Below are 17886 nucleotides of genomic sequence, written 5' to 3'. Positions count from 1 at the left end.
ATCTCTGGGCCAGGCAATTCTCAGCCTACCACAGAAGGATACCGTTATATATGGTTCTACTACCTACTAAGTGCATAATAAACAGAAACTCATCTAATCCTTTGACAACCCTGTAAAATGTATGACAGGATTTGCTTTTAAAGTTAACTGAGCCTCAGTGCAATTTGGGATTCTGCCCAAGGTCAAATAGCTGGGATGCAAACCCAGGTCCCTGAACCTGAACTCAAGCCTGCCTGCCTCATGGCCTCGCCTCTGTTCATCTCTCCCATTCACCTCTGCTTCCTCTTCTCTGCCTGGGCCTGTTCCCCAACTCCCTGGGCAAGCTGCAGCTGCTGTTTTCCGACTTGTCATGTGCTCCTGGGAATTGCCGATACAGATACAGCAAGGCTAGTGGCTGCCTCTTGGAATCTTCTCTTAGGCCTGTCTCTTGCCCTCCTTTATTCAATAATCATTTTTTGGGCTTATCGTGCTGGGTGCTAGAGCAGCAGGGAAGACACACCTAAGGTAAAGATTACAGGACAATCTAAACGATACGTGCTATATCAGAACTATAGCATTGTAGGGGGCCAGAACAGGGAGTTCCAAGCCCTGGGAACTTTGTGTGACTCTTTGTCATGGACCCTTGGGCAAAAATCTAAGCTCCAGGGGAAGAAGCAAAGGCAGAAACTTGAGTTCCTTGAATGACCAGGTATTATTAATGTTTGTTTTCCTGTGCCTTGCACGTAAGTGCGCTCCAGAAATATTTAAAAGTTGGGAACAGAGTGAAGACAGGCACACTGAAAGGAACAAGCAGCGTCTGAAACCAACAGAGGGTTAAAAGAGACTATGGAGAGTGCTTTCATTTTGTCTGTCTCTATTCTACCTAGCAACTGATGACACTGTATAGTTTTCACTGTTCTTATTGGGAGAGGGCCATGCGTGTCACTCAGTAGCTACATTACCCAATAGGTTCTCAAAAGGATCAACAAGGACCTGTCAGTGGCTTCCCATAGCTGCTAGCCTCTGGAAGCCCATCCAGTTAAAAGAATCCAGAAAGAGAAGGACTCTAGGGGGGATGATGGTGCTCCTGTTCCCTGTCATCATTGCATTAACGGGGAAGCACAGCGGTGCCCGTGAGTATCCCAAGTTCTCTTGGCTTCTAACTCCAAAGCTGGGGCAGCTTAGGAGGAACAGCTTTTTGTCCTAAAACGTGTGTTGTAAAACATAGAAGCCCAGGGCAGAAAAGTGTATGTCTTACACTCAGGACTTGAGGAGTAATGGACTACCTGAACACTACTTTTCCGGTTCATGTTTGTGGCATTTTGATGTCATCCACCTTCTGAGGGGGTGGAAGCCATTCTGGAAAGACGCCCCGTGACTTCCTCACTTTTTGTCCAAGTGTTGCCTCCCTTATTTTCTGCTCATGTCCTTTCTTTTACTTTGTTTCTCCTTTTTTCTAACTTAGCAAGTCTCTCGATGTTCTGGAAGAGATTTTAAAAAAAAAAAACCTAAAAATAAATAGTAACGTAGCCAGTCTCCTGAGGATGTCGTCAGAGGTTCAGTGGCATTGAACAGTGGAGCAGATCCATTGTTCAGGTTTATTTATGCGTTTCCTCCTCACCACAAGCCCTACCTGTAACAAAAGATCCAAGAAAGATAAAACCATGGCTCTGGGCTTGTTTACTGGGAGTAAGAAATATTAATTGAGTAGAAGGAAAAGGTTTTTTTTTTTTTTTTGAGACAAGTTCTCACTCTGTCGCCTGGGGTACAGTGCACTGCACTCTCTGCAACCTCACACTCCTGGGCTCCAGAGATCCTCTTGCCCCAGCCTCCCCAGTAGCTGGGACTACAGGTGTGCCATCATACCTAGCTAGTTTTTTTCTATGTTTAGTAGAGACGGGATCTGTTCTTGCTCAGGCTGGTCTTTAACTCCTGACCTCCAGCAATCCTCCTGCCTCGGCCTCCCAGAGTGCTAGGATTGAAGGAAGAGTTTTCCACTGTTTCAGAGCCCGTGCAGATGCATTCTGTTGCTTCAGATATGCGAGAAGGCCGATGGGTTGGAAGCACCAGGCTTCTCTGCCCTAGGCAGCGGAAGGCTGGCACTCCTAGGGGTTGGCAGGCAACACCCAGAACTCAGACGCGGCCACCACCAAAGGTGGTGACTGGTGAGCACGACAGGAAGATACTGTTTCAAATCGCTCGTGTATTCATTCTACAAATATTGATTGATGACCTATTTCGTGCTAGGTACTTTGGGGGATATGACAGTGAACAAAACACACATAGTCTCTGCTTCCATGAAAATTTAATCCAGAAGTCTCATGATTTAAGTCAGAAGTGGGAAAGATTGGGGGTGAGGATAAGAGCAGAAGATGAAAGAGGAAGGGAGAAGGGAAGTAAAGGGTGATATTTCTAGAAGTTAAAGGGCTTATATATTACCTGCATGTAATCCTCAAAGAACTCTCCAATAATATGAAACAATATTCCTTAAACATGTTATCCCACGTGACAATCTCACTAACCCTTTGTGATAGGCTAAGAAAATATCCCCACGTAAAGACGAGGGCTAGATTTTTCTCTAGGTCTAGAGAGACTGAAGACACTCACATAATGAGCAGTCTGAAGTAGATCGTGGTCTTCTGGCCCTCAGTCCAGGGCTTTTCCATAATATCCACAACATCACTTTGCCTCTGGATGTGAACACTTTGATGACTGGTGGAAAGAGAAATAAAACAAGTAAGTTATAAAGGGTAGGGAAGGTCACTTTGTGCTGGTCATTCTCCTTTTGACTCCTTAGACTCCATCTTTCTCTGTCCTGCTTTGTGACCTGGAGGCTGACCGCTAGACCACATCACCCAGGCTCTCTTGCAGGCTGATTTCTGTTTGGGTTTGCCCAATGGGAGACACTGAAAGGACAGAGATCAGAGAGCAGGGAGGAAAAAGAGTCTGGGATCTGTCTTTCTTGCTCCCTCCCCTCTCTAGGTAATGTCTGAGGCAGCAGCTGTGTGCCTCTGTGATAAGGTCTTTCCTGAATAACCCTTCTTTATGGTTCTAGCTCCCAAGGGGCATCAGTAACACTCCTTACTATTCTTATCTCTTCAACCCCAGGGTGATAATGGCTTCCTATAATTGCTAGCTCTGGGTGCCCTTCATCCTTGCTTGTTCCTTAACCTTGACCAGACCTCTGTAAGGAGTCCCTTCCTTAAGGGGGCTAAGGCTATTTCCTGCCAAGACCCTCACTGAACATTCCTGAGCTTTGAGGGACATCAACAGGGAAAGGATATGAGGTTATGAAAAAAGACTTTGTCTACTAGATATTTGTGCCTACTGCTAGCTCTGATAGGGGCTTCTATACCACTGATAGGTGGGGAAACACAGGGAGGAGATAGAGTGTTTGGGGTCACAACTCCAGGAAATGTCAAAATAAATCCTGTATCAGTTCCAATGTGTTGCTCTCATCAACTCCATGGCCTGCAGTTGACTGTTTTTCCTTTGTGTACCCATAGCTCCTGTTCACAGGTCTATAATTTTCTGTGTACACAAATATTCCCTTTGAGGGTATGCTTAAAGGCAGGGAGAGATATCCTCATTTTTATCTTCTTTGTCTGCCACTGCCTAGTGCCCAGTAGGTACTTAATAAATGCTTCCTGAGTGAATTTATGTTCAAAGGTAATGTCCCTGCGAAATTGCAGTTACTTGACTGTGAGCCATAGAGATACCGGGCAGCATTAATGATTGAAACTTTGAAACTGTGATTTCAAAATTCATATTCAAAAGGTGTTTCATGCTTCTACAATTCTCCTGTTCTTCATTTCAGCCTGTGCAAAACTGTGAACTGGTGATATGGTTGGATGTAATCAGGTTGGGGGCTTGCATGAGATTTTTCTTGCATAGCTATATGTGGTTTGTGTGTTTCATCTTGACATAACCAAGGTCAGTTTCTTGATATTACTCATAATTTTATGGATGTACCAATCTGCTGTATCAATCTACTTCATGAGTGGTAGAGTCCTTCACAGACAAGGACTAATGATGGATAAGCTCCCTAAGCTGCCAACTGGGCGAGTGTTAAAAGACAGACTTGCAGATTATCTGCTTAGAATTGACCTTGAGTTCAAAGAGTTAACATGAGAAAATATGGGCATTTGCTATAGATCAGCGGTCCCCAACCTTTTTGGCACCAGGGACTGGCTTCATGGAAAACAATCCTTCCACGGATGGGCACAGGGATGGAGGGGTGGGTAGTGATGGTGGGAGGAGGTTAGTCCCAGGATGACCCAAGTGCACCACATTCATTGTGCAGTCAAACCTGTCTGCCAATGACAATCTGCACTTGCAGCTGCTCCCCAACGCCAGCACCACCGCCCCAGATCATCAGGTACCAGACTCTCTAACCTAGATCCCTCAGTAGGGTTCTCCTCCTATGAGAATCCAATGCCTCCGCTGATCTGACAGGAGGCAGAGCCCACGCGGTCATGCGAGCGATGGGGAGCAAACACAGATGAAGCCTGCCTCTCCCACCTGCCCGCCCACCTCTCGCCACGAGGCCTGGCCCCCTTGCATGGACCAGCAGTGGTCCTCAGCTATAGACTTTATTAGACTTCAGTCTGTGTCCATGGAGCTGTTGCCAAGGTACATGCAATAGGATTTTCTCCAAGAAAATGTTTCACTCCCCTAAAGCCCTCTTTTTGGTTGACATTGAATCTATCTAAATTTGGACAATTCAACTAATTTGTAGATTTTTCTTTTGACTAGTTGAAATATCTGTCTATTTTCACTTGACCTCAGTCCTCTTACACCACAAGATTGCCAAGAACTGGAGAGAGCGAGGCAGAGTTAAAGATCAAACCCATGACTCTTTTACACTTTTATTTTAGGAAACTCAAATTGAAACAGATGACAAAGGACATTCTTTCTGATGTGCAAATTTATATTTATTAGGAAAAATATTTCAAGGGGATACATATCAAATCAGATTTTGTTACAACTTCAATGAATCATTTAAAAAAGAACAAGTTTATAATATTGAGAATCTTGTGGGAAATATGAGACATGGTCATCAAAGCATACAGAGTACTGAGGGGAAAAAACAACCAGAGCTCGCTCATTCATTCCCGAAAACTCTCCACGGCCCTACCCTGGGTCTCCTCACTGTTTCTCAAACACACCCTCCTTAAAGACTTGGGCTTTCTGTTCTGTCTGGAAGGTTCTTTTGTCATGGCTCACTTACTTACTGCATTCACATCCCTGCTCAAATACCATCTGCTCAGAGAGGTTTTTCCTGGTCCTTCTTCCTAAAAGATCAGCCTTCTCCACACGCTATCTCCTTTCTCCGCTTTAATTTTCTTCATAACCGTTATACCACCTGACCCTGAATTATATTTTTATTTATTGCCAATCTCCCTTCTAGAAATTAGCTCAGAGTGCTGGGACTTTGACGTGTTCATTGCTATATCCCTAGCAGCTTAGACTGTGCATATTGGAAATTCAGAAAAGAATAAAACCTAAGCCAGGCACAGTGGCTCATGCCTGTAATCTCAGCACTTTGTGAGGCCAAGGCGGGAGGATTGCTTGAGGCTGGGAGTTTAAGACCAGCCTATGCAACAAAGTAAGACCCTGTCTCTACAAAAAATAAAAACATAGCCAGGCGTGGTGGTGCACATCTGCAGTCCCAGCTACTTGGAAGGCTGAGGCAGGAGGATCGCTTGAATCCGGGAGTTCGAGGCTGCAGTGAGCTATGATCATACCACTGCACTCCAGCTTGGGTGACAGAGTGAGACCTTGTCTAAAAAATAAGATAAAATAAAACCTATTCAAAATGAGACATTGGTAAGCTTCAAAAGGGTAGCCTCAAGAGAGTAGCTAAGAAGTCAAACGGTCACGTTCAGCACTTTTAGGCTCTCTGTAAGTTCCTGTAGTTAGATGAGTTATTCTTTCTGCATGGAGAAAGAACTGTTAGTCCATATCCAGTGCGTGGTTTGAGAAATGTCCAGAGGTCCTCTTAACTAAAAATATCGCCATCCACTTCTCCCTCTCATTCCCACGATGCCTGAAATTCCAAAGAGTAGTTCCCAGGAATCATAATCATTTTGACCTCATGAAGGCATTGAACTCCTTGGGAAGGCCAAGAAATAATCGGAACTTAGTTGACCTGGTTGTCCAATCAGGACCCGCTGCCACCTGTCGGAAGATCTGGAGCCCGGGGCCCCAGGGACTGGGAAATTGGAGACAGTGAGCCACCCTTGACACAAGGGGGCGGGAGAGAGCAGTGATGATCCAGGGGCTAGAAGCAGAAACAGTCTGGCTTGGGGAAGTGGCCCTACGCTAGGGAGGGTTGGGTGGTCTGAGGGAGAGGGCCTTTCCATCTGAGAGACTGGAGTGAGATTCCTGGTTCCTCCACTTACGGATTCTAAGGATGATCTCGGGCAATTTACTTACTCTCTCTGCACCTATTTTCTATCTGTGGAGTGGAATTATTATAAGACCTACCTCAAAAAGCTTTTGTGCGGAATAAATGAAACCCATGGTTATCAAGGGGTTAAATGGTACCTAACACATGGCATGTGCTCGATGAATAAATGCAGCTACGACAGTTATGATGAAGATGCTGCTGCTCTTTGTGCCACTGAAGGCCCAACTGACCTGCCACCTTCTCTTCGAGGCATTTCCCAGTGGATCCCTTCATGGGAGAGCGGGATCTCTCTTCTCTGAGCCGCTGGCGCGCTCCATGGGCACCTCCTCTGTAGCACTTGCTGCTGTTGCTGTGTGTCATTGCGTTGCATTTGTTTATGCTGTGTGCTTCCTGGAGGAAAGAACCGGCGTCTGATTTGTTCTTCTCTTCCTAACATCGCCTCACAATTCCTTTTACATAGCAGATACTAAATAAATTAAAAATGCCCCCATGGATGAAGGATGAAGGCCTGAAAATACTTTAATGATTATTTTATAATCCAGCGATTTTCACAGGCTTTTATAAAAAATGGCCCAACTGGTTAATTTACAGGTTAAAGGGAATACAATTTAGGACTATAAGTGGCCACTGCACCCGGTGTAAGAGAGGTTTGGCTGTGCTGTTCAGCTTCTCCAGCAATGTCTACCAGAAGCTGATGGGACGGGGCAGCAAATGCTCCTTGAGAAGAACTTGGCTGGCCTGAACGAAAGATCAACTTCTAAAGTGTAGATTTCAGCTCAGTAGTGGGTAAATGCTGATCATCTGCTCATGGAAAGGGAGAGAGAAACCTGATTTCATAGTTCTTGGAGCAAGAAGAGAGAATCGGAAAATTAGATCAAAGCGTATGAAATTGCCATTTTTGTAGGTCGAATATTGGTTGTTTCAAATGATTCAGCCTTAACAGTTACAGTAGAAATCTGATCACCTGGGCAACATATTCTGGTAGAATATAAATGATCGCAAGGTTTAACCCACTATGAGAAGAAAGGGTACCATGAACTTGTGTCCATCTTGTGAGTTACTGATGAAAGTGTCAGCTGACTTCCTGTTGCAGCTGAGATAATATTCTGGAAGCCCAGCTAAGGGACAAGCATGCCTTGTACCTGTGGAAGTGCCAGATGGGTACCGGGGCCTGTGGCAGATGAGGAGCAGGAGGCTGTGGTGTCCTGGAGCAGAGCCACGCTGGCTGTACAAGGGGTGCACAGGCAGGTGACCAGCAGACAGAGTCCAGCCGTAGGGGCCCAGCAGTCTTTGAAGTCATGGCTGGCTGGTTGGTGGAGAAAAACTGTTCCCAAACCAGGAATTAGACTGAGACTGAGGCAGAAAAAGGACACTATATCATATTTGGCCAGTGTTGTCAACAGACCATATTTCTCTCTATCTCCCTCTTTTAACTCGGATAATGCAAATTTTTATGTAGTTATATTTTTATAAGAAAGTCGAATTCCGTGAATTGTAAATATTATGTTTGAAGGTGATGTTGGTGATACTCACTTAGAATAAATCCTCCTATTGGGCAATAATGCCTCAAGTTGTTAATACTTTTTTTTTTTTTTTGCTTATTGACATCTACCAGGAATGTAGACCCCAGAGGTCATAAAACAAAACAAAACAAAAGCCCAGATTCCAGGGGAAGTTCTACACCAATCCAATTTAGCTTGATAACACAGCAACTTTTTTCTTCCTTCTTTTTTCTCCTTTCCCCATTTTTTTGTCTGGAATCTGCTTTCTGTGAGATTTTTCCCTAAGAATAACTGCGGAAGTGATTTCTGCCTCTTTCTCTCCCCCTCACTCGCTCAGCTCCAGCCACAGGCCTTCTTGCTGCTCCTGGAACATGCCAGACACGGTTCTTTCCCCAGGGCCTTTGCGTGATCGCTCCCGCCTGGACTGCTGGCCTGATATCTGCCTGTCTTCCTCACTCCCTGCGGGCACTTGCTCAGAAGTCACCTTTTCGGGAGGTCTTCTTGTTTAAAATTTTGTTACCTATTCCTCTTTGCAGCTTTTGTTTTTTTTCCACTGCACTTAGAAACATATATATTTTGTTTATTTTGCATTGCCTGTCTGCTTCCCTTTCTCCCACTAAAATATAGACTCCAGGAAGGCGGACTTTTTTTTTTTTTTTTTTGCCCTGTCACCCAGGCTGGAGTGCAGTGGCCGGATCATAGCTCATTGCAGCCTTGAACTCCTAGGCCCAAGTGATCCTCCCACCTCAGCTTCCCTCATAGCTGGGGCTGCAGGTGTGAGCCACCGTGTCCAACCTAGGGCAGGCGTTTTTATCTGTTTTGTTTGGTGTGCGCTCAGGACCTAAAAGAGTGGCTGGCACAGAAGAGGTGTTGAATATACAAATGAATATCGAGAAAGCGTGAGAACTAACGTTCGTAACTTGTTCCTCCTTTTGCCTCCTTCTTTAAACAGTTGAATGTCTCCAGAGTAGCCACAAAACCTTTCCAGATGTGGGGAAATGGGGCTGTTTCAAAGCCGGTTGCAGATTCAAGCATATACACCTTTTGCAGATTCCAGATCAGATGCAGATTAGATTTCAGCTCTGCTCCCCATGCACCAGCCTTTTCTTTAATGAAAAATATTTTAAAAGTATAAGTTTCAGGTTAAATAGATTCAGAATCATTTCAGCGTATTTTCTAAAGCAGAGAAATAAAGCGTTTCCTCAACAACTCAGTTCACCGCATGTTTTCCAAGCCCCTGCCGTGTGCCGAGCTCCCTGTGCTAGGCCTTGCAGAAACACACCGGAGAAAAGCTAAGTCCCAGCTCGTAAGTGCCTCAAGATTGGGAAGGAGGTAGAAGGTAAGCAAAGAGAAGTAGAATAGAAGGCAGAATTTGGTAGCTGTTTGGTTTTATGATAGAATTCTTGTTTCTGCTTCAACCTCTGGCTCTTGTTTTCATATGAACCCATACTTTTATGAAGACAGACTCTCATGACACCCTCAGAGGCTTCCGCTGTACTGCCTCCCAACCCAGCCCCACCCGCCACAGGAAGGGAAAGGGGGAAGTGCAAGGTCAGAGCAACACGGAGGGGCACTGGGGGCCTTGTGCTTGTTCAGACTGCAGCTGACATGCAGGATAAACCCTGCCTGGAGCGGGCAGGGGAACCTACTTGGAACCCTGCCAAACTGCCAGCCCCAGCTCAAGGAGCAGGGAGAAAGATGTGCTTACGCTGGCTCTCCAGAACTGGCACGATCAGCCAGACGGAGCCCAGGAGGACTGGTTCAGTCTCAGGGCATCCTGTGTCCCCTACTAGTTCAGGTAAGGGTACCCCGTGGCCTTGGGGTAGTCGGTTCTCAAAGACAATCAGCACATTATGAATATTTTCATAAGCAGTTTTGGAGAAAAGAAAAAGTCTATACGAACTTGCTTGCGCAGAAGCTAATTTTGTGAGCTGATTTTTCTCCCCTGGGCTCTATGTTTATAAATGAAGAGGAAGGAGTGAACATCCTGAAGTGGTATTCAGCCTGGGGAATAGGAGCCTGACACCTGTGCAAGGCTGTCCACAGTGACAAGGGCCACATCAGAAGATCCGAGTTCTAGGGGAGTTCCTAAAGGGGACATCAGCCCTGGGTTGGGCAATCTGGAAAAACTTTGGGGAAGTGGTATCTAGTACAGCTCTTAGGCACAGGCAAGAGAAGCCCCGGATGTGAATCCCCACATTCAGAGAGCCCCACTCTGGCACTCTACAATCCACCAAGGGAGATGGCACCCTGTGTCTGTGCCCCTCCACTCTAGACTGTACTCCAGACACCCAGGAACCTGGAGTCCCCTGCCCAGATGACTCAGGGCTGCTGAGGTCTACACAGCAAGCTCTTCTTTGGGTCCATCCTCGTAAGAGTAGACTGTGCTGCTTGTGAGGGACCCGCAGGGCCTGAGGGGTGGCCAAGAGGTAGTGTTTGTGGATGGAGCTTGAATGAGAGACCAGGGGTATTTAAATGTGGGCACAAGGCCCTTGGCAGGGCAGGATGGAGCCCAGAGTGGGAAAAGAAGGAGGCAGGTCTCTGGCCGAGGGCTGGGGCTGGAGAGTGGAGGTCAGCTTTCTCTATCCAGAACTTCACAAAGTCTGAGATTTTTCCAATTTAAACTTGCCCTTCAGGGTCACATGGAAGCCATTTCTCAAGGTAGGAGGATAGACCATATTTAACAGTTTGTTAGCTTGATTTATTCCTTTTAAATATCTGTATCTCTGGTATGTGAGCCTTCATTTGTCATCTTGACTCAGCTATGCAGATGTCAAGGCTGGTCCTGGGAGTGTTTTTGGAGGTGGGTTTTGATGACTGGGAAGGATTTAGATGGGTCAGAAATGGCAGGAGGTAACAAGACAAAAGGCAACAGCAGGAGTGAAAATCTGGATTTACAAAGAAGACAGAGGGTCTTTGCTTCACTGGAGGATTCATGATAAGTTTCTTTTCAGCAAAGAGCTCCTCTGATACCTTAAAGACATGATTCAATTGTTCAACTTTTAGTTAATATAGAACTTTTCATGTATGATCTTATTACTTAAAATCAATTGTCTGTATCATGCTATGGAAAGCTCCTGGACACGATGTGTGTGGGAAGTTTGACTTGACTACATCTGCTCCCCCTCCAAGCCTCTTCTCTACCATGACTGTCGTAACGGATTCTCAACCTTTTGGTCAAAAGAAGGATCTAGGATCAGTTTCTCACAGGCACTGTCAAAAAAGCACAGTCTCTCCTGGTGGCATTTATATTTTAGTTTTAATGTTGGAAAGCCTTTTTCGACTACTAAATTTCATGCCTTCACAAAAAGACAAGCACAGTATTGTTGAGGTGAGGGCTCCTCCCTGCATCGGGATGGCAAATGATAAGGTGGAGGTGAGAAGGTGTTTCCAGACAGCAGTGGGTAGAATAGGGGAAGAACACCATCGTTGCTGCGTGACTTCTGTCTGCCAGCTCTTTGGCATGACATGGGGGCTGTGGCTTCCTCAACCTGGGCTCTTCCTGCCTCTCAGGGGTTACCTCTCCTGTCCTCTCTGTGACATTGTGCTCCGGCTGTCCTGGGTCATCTGGTTCCTAGGCATGCTCCACCCTGCTCCCCATCCCTGACCCCCATATCCCCTCCCAGCCCCTGAGCCTGTTCATCTCCTTCCTGTACCTGAGCTCTCCCCTAGACATCACCGCAAGGGCCCATTCCAGCACAGATCCCATCACGAATCCATCACGCCACTTTGAAACCACCTTGTCTATCTCCACCAGACCCTGAGCTCTCTGCCGAGCTGAGAGTTCAAGGTGAGAGTGGCAGAGAGGGCCAGACAGTTGTGTTTCACATTAGTTTACTTTTAACCTTACTGATTATTACAATCCTTAGAGCGATATTTAGCCATTAGAAAAAGTAGAACAAGAATGAGAAAATGGTTAACAGCGGTGGCTTGGTGTAACAGGAAAAGCATTGTGTTTTTAAAAAGTTTTCTCAGGAGGCCTGAGTCCTTGTGGGGGTCTTGCTCTGACTGACCCGGTGTGTGTGTGTATGTATTTGTGTGTATGTGTTTGTGAATGTGTATATGTGTATGCCCACACCTGCACGCACAGGGGTGGAGTGGGCATCCTCATTTATCCACCCAGAGGCTTCTTCGGTAGAATAAGGGGCTGCGGTTTGCAGGGTTTTCAATCCCATAAGGACAGCACCCGCCAGGGGCCCAGTGACTGGTCCTTCCAGAGCAGCGCTCTATGCTTTGTTTAAAGATGAGATTACCTTGTAAAATTTCATCCTAAATTTCCACATCTGAGCAAAAAGTCTCCAAGTCATGGGGCTGCAGCTCCAAAAGTCCCCTCTAGGCCCTAATTGCTGGAGTTCTATAATTCTGTGAGAAGAGATGGCAGCTGGGGCCAGGGAGGCACGGGTGTGGGGTCAGGGGAATGCCGTTTACGGGCTGGGATGGTCTGTGACTCTGCATTTCCCTTCTTTGCATCCTTCCCAGGGACTCACTCTCTGAGATATTTTCGCCTGGGCGTTTCGGATCCTGGCCAGGGGCTACCTGAGTTTATTTCAGTTGGCTACGTGGACTCTCACCCTATCACCACGTATGACAGCATCACTCGGCAGAAGGAGCCAAAGGCCCCGTGGATGTCAGAGAACCTCGCACCCGATCACTGGGAGAGGTACACGCAGCTGCTGAGGGGCTGGCAGCACGCGTCCCTGATGGAACTGAAGAACCTGCAGAGGCACTACAACCACTCAGGTGTGAACGTGGCAGACAGAACGCTGTCCCCACCAGCCCCCACCCAGCAGACGGGACCCTGGGCTGACCTCCAGAGAGAGCAGCTGCTGACTTACACTTGCCGTGGCTTCTGGCAAAGCCTGGGAAGCCGGGTTGCTGAGTTAGTGCCTCCCATCTGCCCTGTGCCTCTTCCCAGTGGTCCGTCTCCTCCCCAGAAGCCCTCTGCCTGCCCTGCCCACCCCCACCCCATTCCCATTCAGGCTCTGACAGGCGACTTCTCCTTTCCCATCCTAAGCCTGCCCAGTCTGTGCTCACTTCCTGGTGGCCAGGCTCAGTGACCTGCTCTCTTAGCATAATGACATTAACTTTCCCAGGGATATTTCTGGCTCCTGCCTCTCTCTCCCTCCTCCACCACGCTCAGAATAGCCACAGTGTTTATCAATTAATCATCCCATGGTAGGATAACTCCCCAAGGCAGGAATTCTCTTGTTCCTTTGGGATGCGGTAGGTACTCTGCAGATACCTGTAACAGGTGGGCTTCCATAAGGGGGACCTCCTGGGGACTTAAGGATGCCATGGCAGGCCTGTGGGGGGACGTGTTAGGGCAGAGGATGCTTCCAGCCCTGAGAGCCCACATGGTCCCTATGCAGACCCTTCCCGGCTCGCGTGTGTGTTCCAGGGCTTCACACTTACCAGAGAATGATTGGCTGTGAGTTGCTGGAGGACGGAAGCGCCACGGGATTTCTCCAGTACGCATATGATGGACAGGATCTCTTAGTCTTCAATAAAGACGCCCTCTCCTGGATAGCTGTAGACAACGTGGCCCGCGTCACCAAGCAGGCGTGGGAGGCCAATCGGCACGAGTTACAGTATCAAAAGAATTGGCTGGAAGAAGAATGCATTGCCTGGCTAAAGAGATTCCTGGAATATGGCAGTGACACCCTCCAAAGAACAGGTAAAGAGAAGGAAGAAGGCTGCACCCGCATCCCCCGAACTGCGGGTTTTGTACACAACTTCCATAGCCACCCTACCCTGAAGTCCACGTCTTTAGTTGGACTACAGTGATCTGTAACTCCCCTTGAGAACGTTCCCTGGTTACTTTTTAGCAACGTCTTGACCAGATTTAGCAATTCCACTCGTCTTGACGGAGTGGAGTGACTCCAAGGGCACCTCCTTTTGGGGGCCCCAGCGAGGCGAACCCTTCCATCTCCTGTCAACAATCAGCTGGGAAATGCTTTGGGAGGTGGAGCAATTCTCACAACTGGTTTAGTTAACTAAGGGTTCACACAACAGCAGGAGTGAAAATATGGACTTACAAAGAAGACAGAGGGTCTTTGCTTCACTGGAGGATTCATGATAAGCTTCCTTTCAGCGAAGAGCTCCTCTAATACCTTAAAGACATGATTCAATTGTTCAACTTTTAGTTAGTGCAGAACTTTTCATGTATGATCTTATTATTTAATATGAATTATCTGTATCATGCTATGGAAAGCTGCTAGACACAATGTGTGTGGGAAGTTTGACTTGACTACATCTGCTCCCCCTCCAAGCCTCCTCTCTACCATGACTGTCGTAACGGATTCTCACCCTTTTGGTCAAAAGAAGGATCTAGGATCAGTTTCTCACAGGCACTGTCAAAAAAGCACAGTCTCTCTTGGTGGCATTTATATTTTAGTTTTAATGTTGGAAAGCCTTTTTTGACTACTAAATTTCATGCCTTCACAAAAAGACAAGCACAGTATTGTTGAGGTGAGGGCTCCTCCCTGTATCAGGATGGCAGATGATAAGGTGGAGGTGAGAAGGTGAGTCTTAGAAATGAGCAGGAAGCAGGCCCTCCGGTCTCTGTGTGGCTCCGTGACCCAATTTCAGCAGGAAATGTTAAGGACCGGACCATATGGAAAATTAACAGAGCAGTCACGAGGAAGCACGGTCACAAATGGATAATTCTTTGTTGTCACTGCTGGAGCCCTTCTATGATATGAATTTCTGTAGCTCCTTTGAGAGCACAACCATGACATGATCTATGACATATGTTTGTTTCTGATGACAGTCATCAAAGTGGCCTGAGTACATAAGGCAATTTGGAGCCAAAGCTGAGCAGAGATTTCTGTGTTATTTATTTGCACTAAACACAGAATTGAGTACAAGAAGTTCTAATCTCTTGCTGAATTTACTTATGAGGGACAGTCACTCACACGTTTTGTGGGTCAGTTTTCCTTGACACATAAAGGTATTTCAAAGGTTAACAGTAAACAATCCCAGCACACTTTCCAAATACTCAAAGATATATGGCTTCCCCTGCTTGGAGGATGGAGCACGACTCACACCCACATTCTTCATTACCTAGCCCACTGCCCTTGTAGGAAATACATAATATGTAAGTTTGTTGTTGATGAACCTTGGTTCTGGATCATTCTTGGTTTTAGGTGTTTACTGTAATGAAGCCAATTAAATGGGAAAGCCATGTTCTAATACTGTATGCCCAGTCCACGAGACACTTCTATTTAACTTTGGCTTTTTCCTCCTAGAGCCCCCCCTGGTCAGAATAAATCGCAAAGAAATTTTTCCAGGGATTACAACTCTCTTCTGCAAAGCTCATGGCTTTTACCCCCCAGAAATTTCCATAGTCTGGAGGAAGAACGGAGAAGAAATTGTGCAAGAAATGGATTCTGGAGACATTCTTCCCAGTGGGGATGGAACCTATCAGACGTGGGTTTCAGTTGAGCTGGATCCTCAGAGCAGTGACTTTTACTCCTGTCATGTGGAGCACTGTGGCCTCCACATGGTTCTTCAGGGTAAAGACTGGGTCATGGCTGTCTGGGGAGTGAGGCTGAGGAAAGGGTGAGCAGGAAGCCATGCTGCCTGTCCGGGAGGGGAGGATGGATTACTGTGTCCCCCAGCATGCTTTAGAATGGCTCTTGTGAATCAGCGGTTCTCACAGTCCCTGGTCCTAGGACCCCAACAAGCTTTTGTTTATGTGGGTTTTATCTATTGCTATGTACCATATTAAAAATTTAAAAATTTTTAAATTAAACATGAGAAAACAAGCACATAGTTTATTAGCCATCAGACTGGTGGGTGAGAAGCAACAGTGAGAAAGATGGTGTTGGGTTTCCCAATGATCGCAGGGACAAAGTATCAGAAAGTTAACATAGAAGGGAAAGGGGACTTGTGGATTTTTTCCTCCCTTGCTTGCTTTCAGAATCGGAAAGTGTCCCTTTGGTGATGAAAGCTGTCTCTGGGTCCATCGTTCTCGCCATTGTCCTGGCTGGCGTTGGTCTTCTAGCTTGGAGAAGAAGGCCCTGAGGTGAGACGCATGGAAGGATCCTAGGAGGCTCTCAAGAGTTTCATTCTCTGCACCTGCCACTCTAAGCTGCACTCAGAAATGGATTAGCTCTCACATTAAGATCACAGAAGGACCTGGGACAACCCTGCCACCACACAGGGGACACACAGCATGGGTAATGCTTGCAAGGAGAGTGGTCTGTTTTCATAGGTGATACCTGACATCCCCAAAGTAGCACAACTTCTGTCCAGGTGAACTGTCCCCCTAGAAGTTGGGTCAGAGAAGATACAGTCATCTTGATTTGTTTTTTTCCAAACCATATTTTTATTATTAATTACTGTTGACTTCTGAGGGATGTTGCCCTTTGTTTCAAGACTTCGGTTAACATTTTTCTATCCCAATCATATGAAAGTCCTCTTCCTTCTAAATACATTTTTCAAAACATGGAATGTTTAAGAGTAGATTCCTTTGAAAAGTGGTACTTGGAGTAGGGAAAAAGGGAAAGAGAAATAGGAGATATATAGGTTCTTGGTACTCTGGGGAAAAAATTCATTCAATAAATATGTATTAATTACCTGCTGTGTTCCAGGCACGCTACTTGTTGCTGGGATATAGGAATGAACAAGGCAGACATGATCTCTCTTGTCATAGAGCTTAGAGTCCAACTTTGTAGGGTTATTTCTTGCCTCTGACTTCACTAGTTGCTCAAGTTGATCAAAACATAATATTGATGAGACCTGGATTATGGCTTTGAACGTAGACTGGGCCAGGAGCTTGACTTTTCTTCGTAGACCTCAATCCCAGTTTAGGTGATACTGTAAGAAAACACGTTATTAGATCAAAGAAAAACCAACCCCTTTACTAGAAATTCAACTTCCAAGAGTTAGTGGGTCATTAATGTTTTCTTTAAAAATAAGGTACAGCACTAATTCCAATCCAACAAACGATAGCTAATGAAGAAAAAAAAACATTTTTTTTTTCACAATGACACATTTCTCTCAAGAATAATACTGACTGTGAGTTTCTGCTTTTTATCTTGTGGAGTTTGTGAAATTGAGTTAAAGTTTGTCAAGTACTAAGAAAATCTTGACAAAGCAGGCAAAAACTGTCAATGCCTACTTCTCAGATTTTGCTGAACATTGCATACTTTATTTTTGAGCTGTGAGAAAACATACATGTATCTGACTAAAAACCTCTTTTCCTTCTAGAGCAAAAGAGAGTCATCTACCTTCCTGCACTAGATCGATGACTGCAGATCCCTCCTTTCCAGTACTCTGTCCTCTAGGAACCGTGGTCTCCTCTGTCCCCCGTAGACTCAACGCCAGTCCTCGAAGCTCTTGACCACACCCGCAACATACATGGGTAATACAGGATTGAGTATTTATGGCAGAAAGATCGGAGCCACAAAATTTTCTTTGTCCTTTGACTCCAAAAAGACTGTCAGCTTTCAGGCTCTTTTGATGGACTCTTTTATCACATGTGGCTTTAAATACAGCTTGTCTCATGCCACACACTTCCCTACATCCCATTTGTCAATGACGATTTATGAATAGATTAGAGATTCTCAGAGCTGGAGGGAATCTTCTCATCTAGAGCAGGAATGTCTTCTACAACGCCTTTGACTTGAGCATCCAGCCTCCACTTGAACGTGAAGGGCACTTCAATATATCATATTCAAGAAACAGCCTTTCTCATTCATCTTCTTTCATGAGAATGTTTATTTTGCAAGAGCTTTGGATATCGTGGGTGCCTACAGGTAGGGTTGGACCACCCCATGGGAGCAGCCAGCAAGTTTCTACGATGGCCTATGAATGACTTGATTATTTTACACATTTTCTGGCCCGAGAGAAAGAAAAACTGCCCTGCTCTTCATGGCAACCCTGCCTGGTAGCTTGGAATCTTGGAAATATGCCTGGTTGGATCTATGGAGGTGGTCTCACCCTTTCTGTCTTTGTGGGAAATTAAGAACAATAATTATCAGACAATAT

General features: G+C 45.9%; 1 protein-coding gene across 1 annotated transcript; it reads left to right on the top strand.

Moving 5' to 3' along the window:
• The first annotated feature begins 1010 nt into the window (after positions 1-1010).
• On the top strand, positions 1011-17404 carry LOC105814629 (major histocompatibility complex class I-related gene protein). Its single transcript, XM_012649678.1, has 6 exons — positions 1011-1112; positions 12373-12633; positions 13292-13567; positions 15141-15407; positions 15815-15919; positions 17107-17404. The coding sequence occupies exons 1-5, from the start codon at positions 1055-1057 to the stop codon at positions 15916-15918; spliced, it is 966 nt and encodes a 321-aa protein (XP_012505132.1). The 5' UTR covers positions 1011-1054; the 3' UTR covers position 15919; positions 17107-17404.
• Positions 17405-17886: the final 482 nt, after the last annotated feature.

The sequence above is a fragment of the Propithecus coquereli genome, unplaced genomic scaffold (genome assembly GCF_000956105.1).
Source record: "Propithecus coquereli isolate 6110/MARCELLA unplaced genomic scaffold, Pcoq_1.0 Scaffold300, whole genome shotgun sequence".
Lineage (NCBI taxonomy): Eukaryota > Metazoa > Chordata > Mammalia > Primates > Indriidae > Propithecus > Propithecus coquereli.
This window is presented reverse-complemented; position numbering and strand designations above follow the sequence as displayed.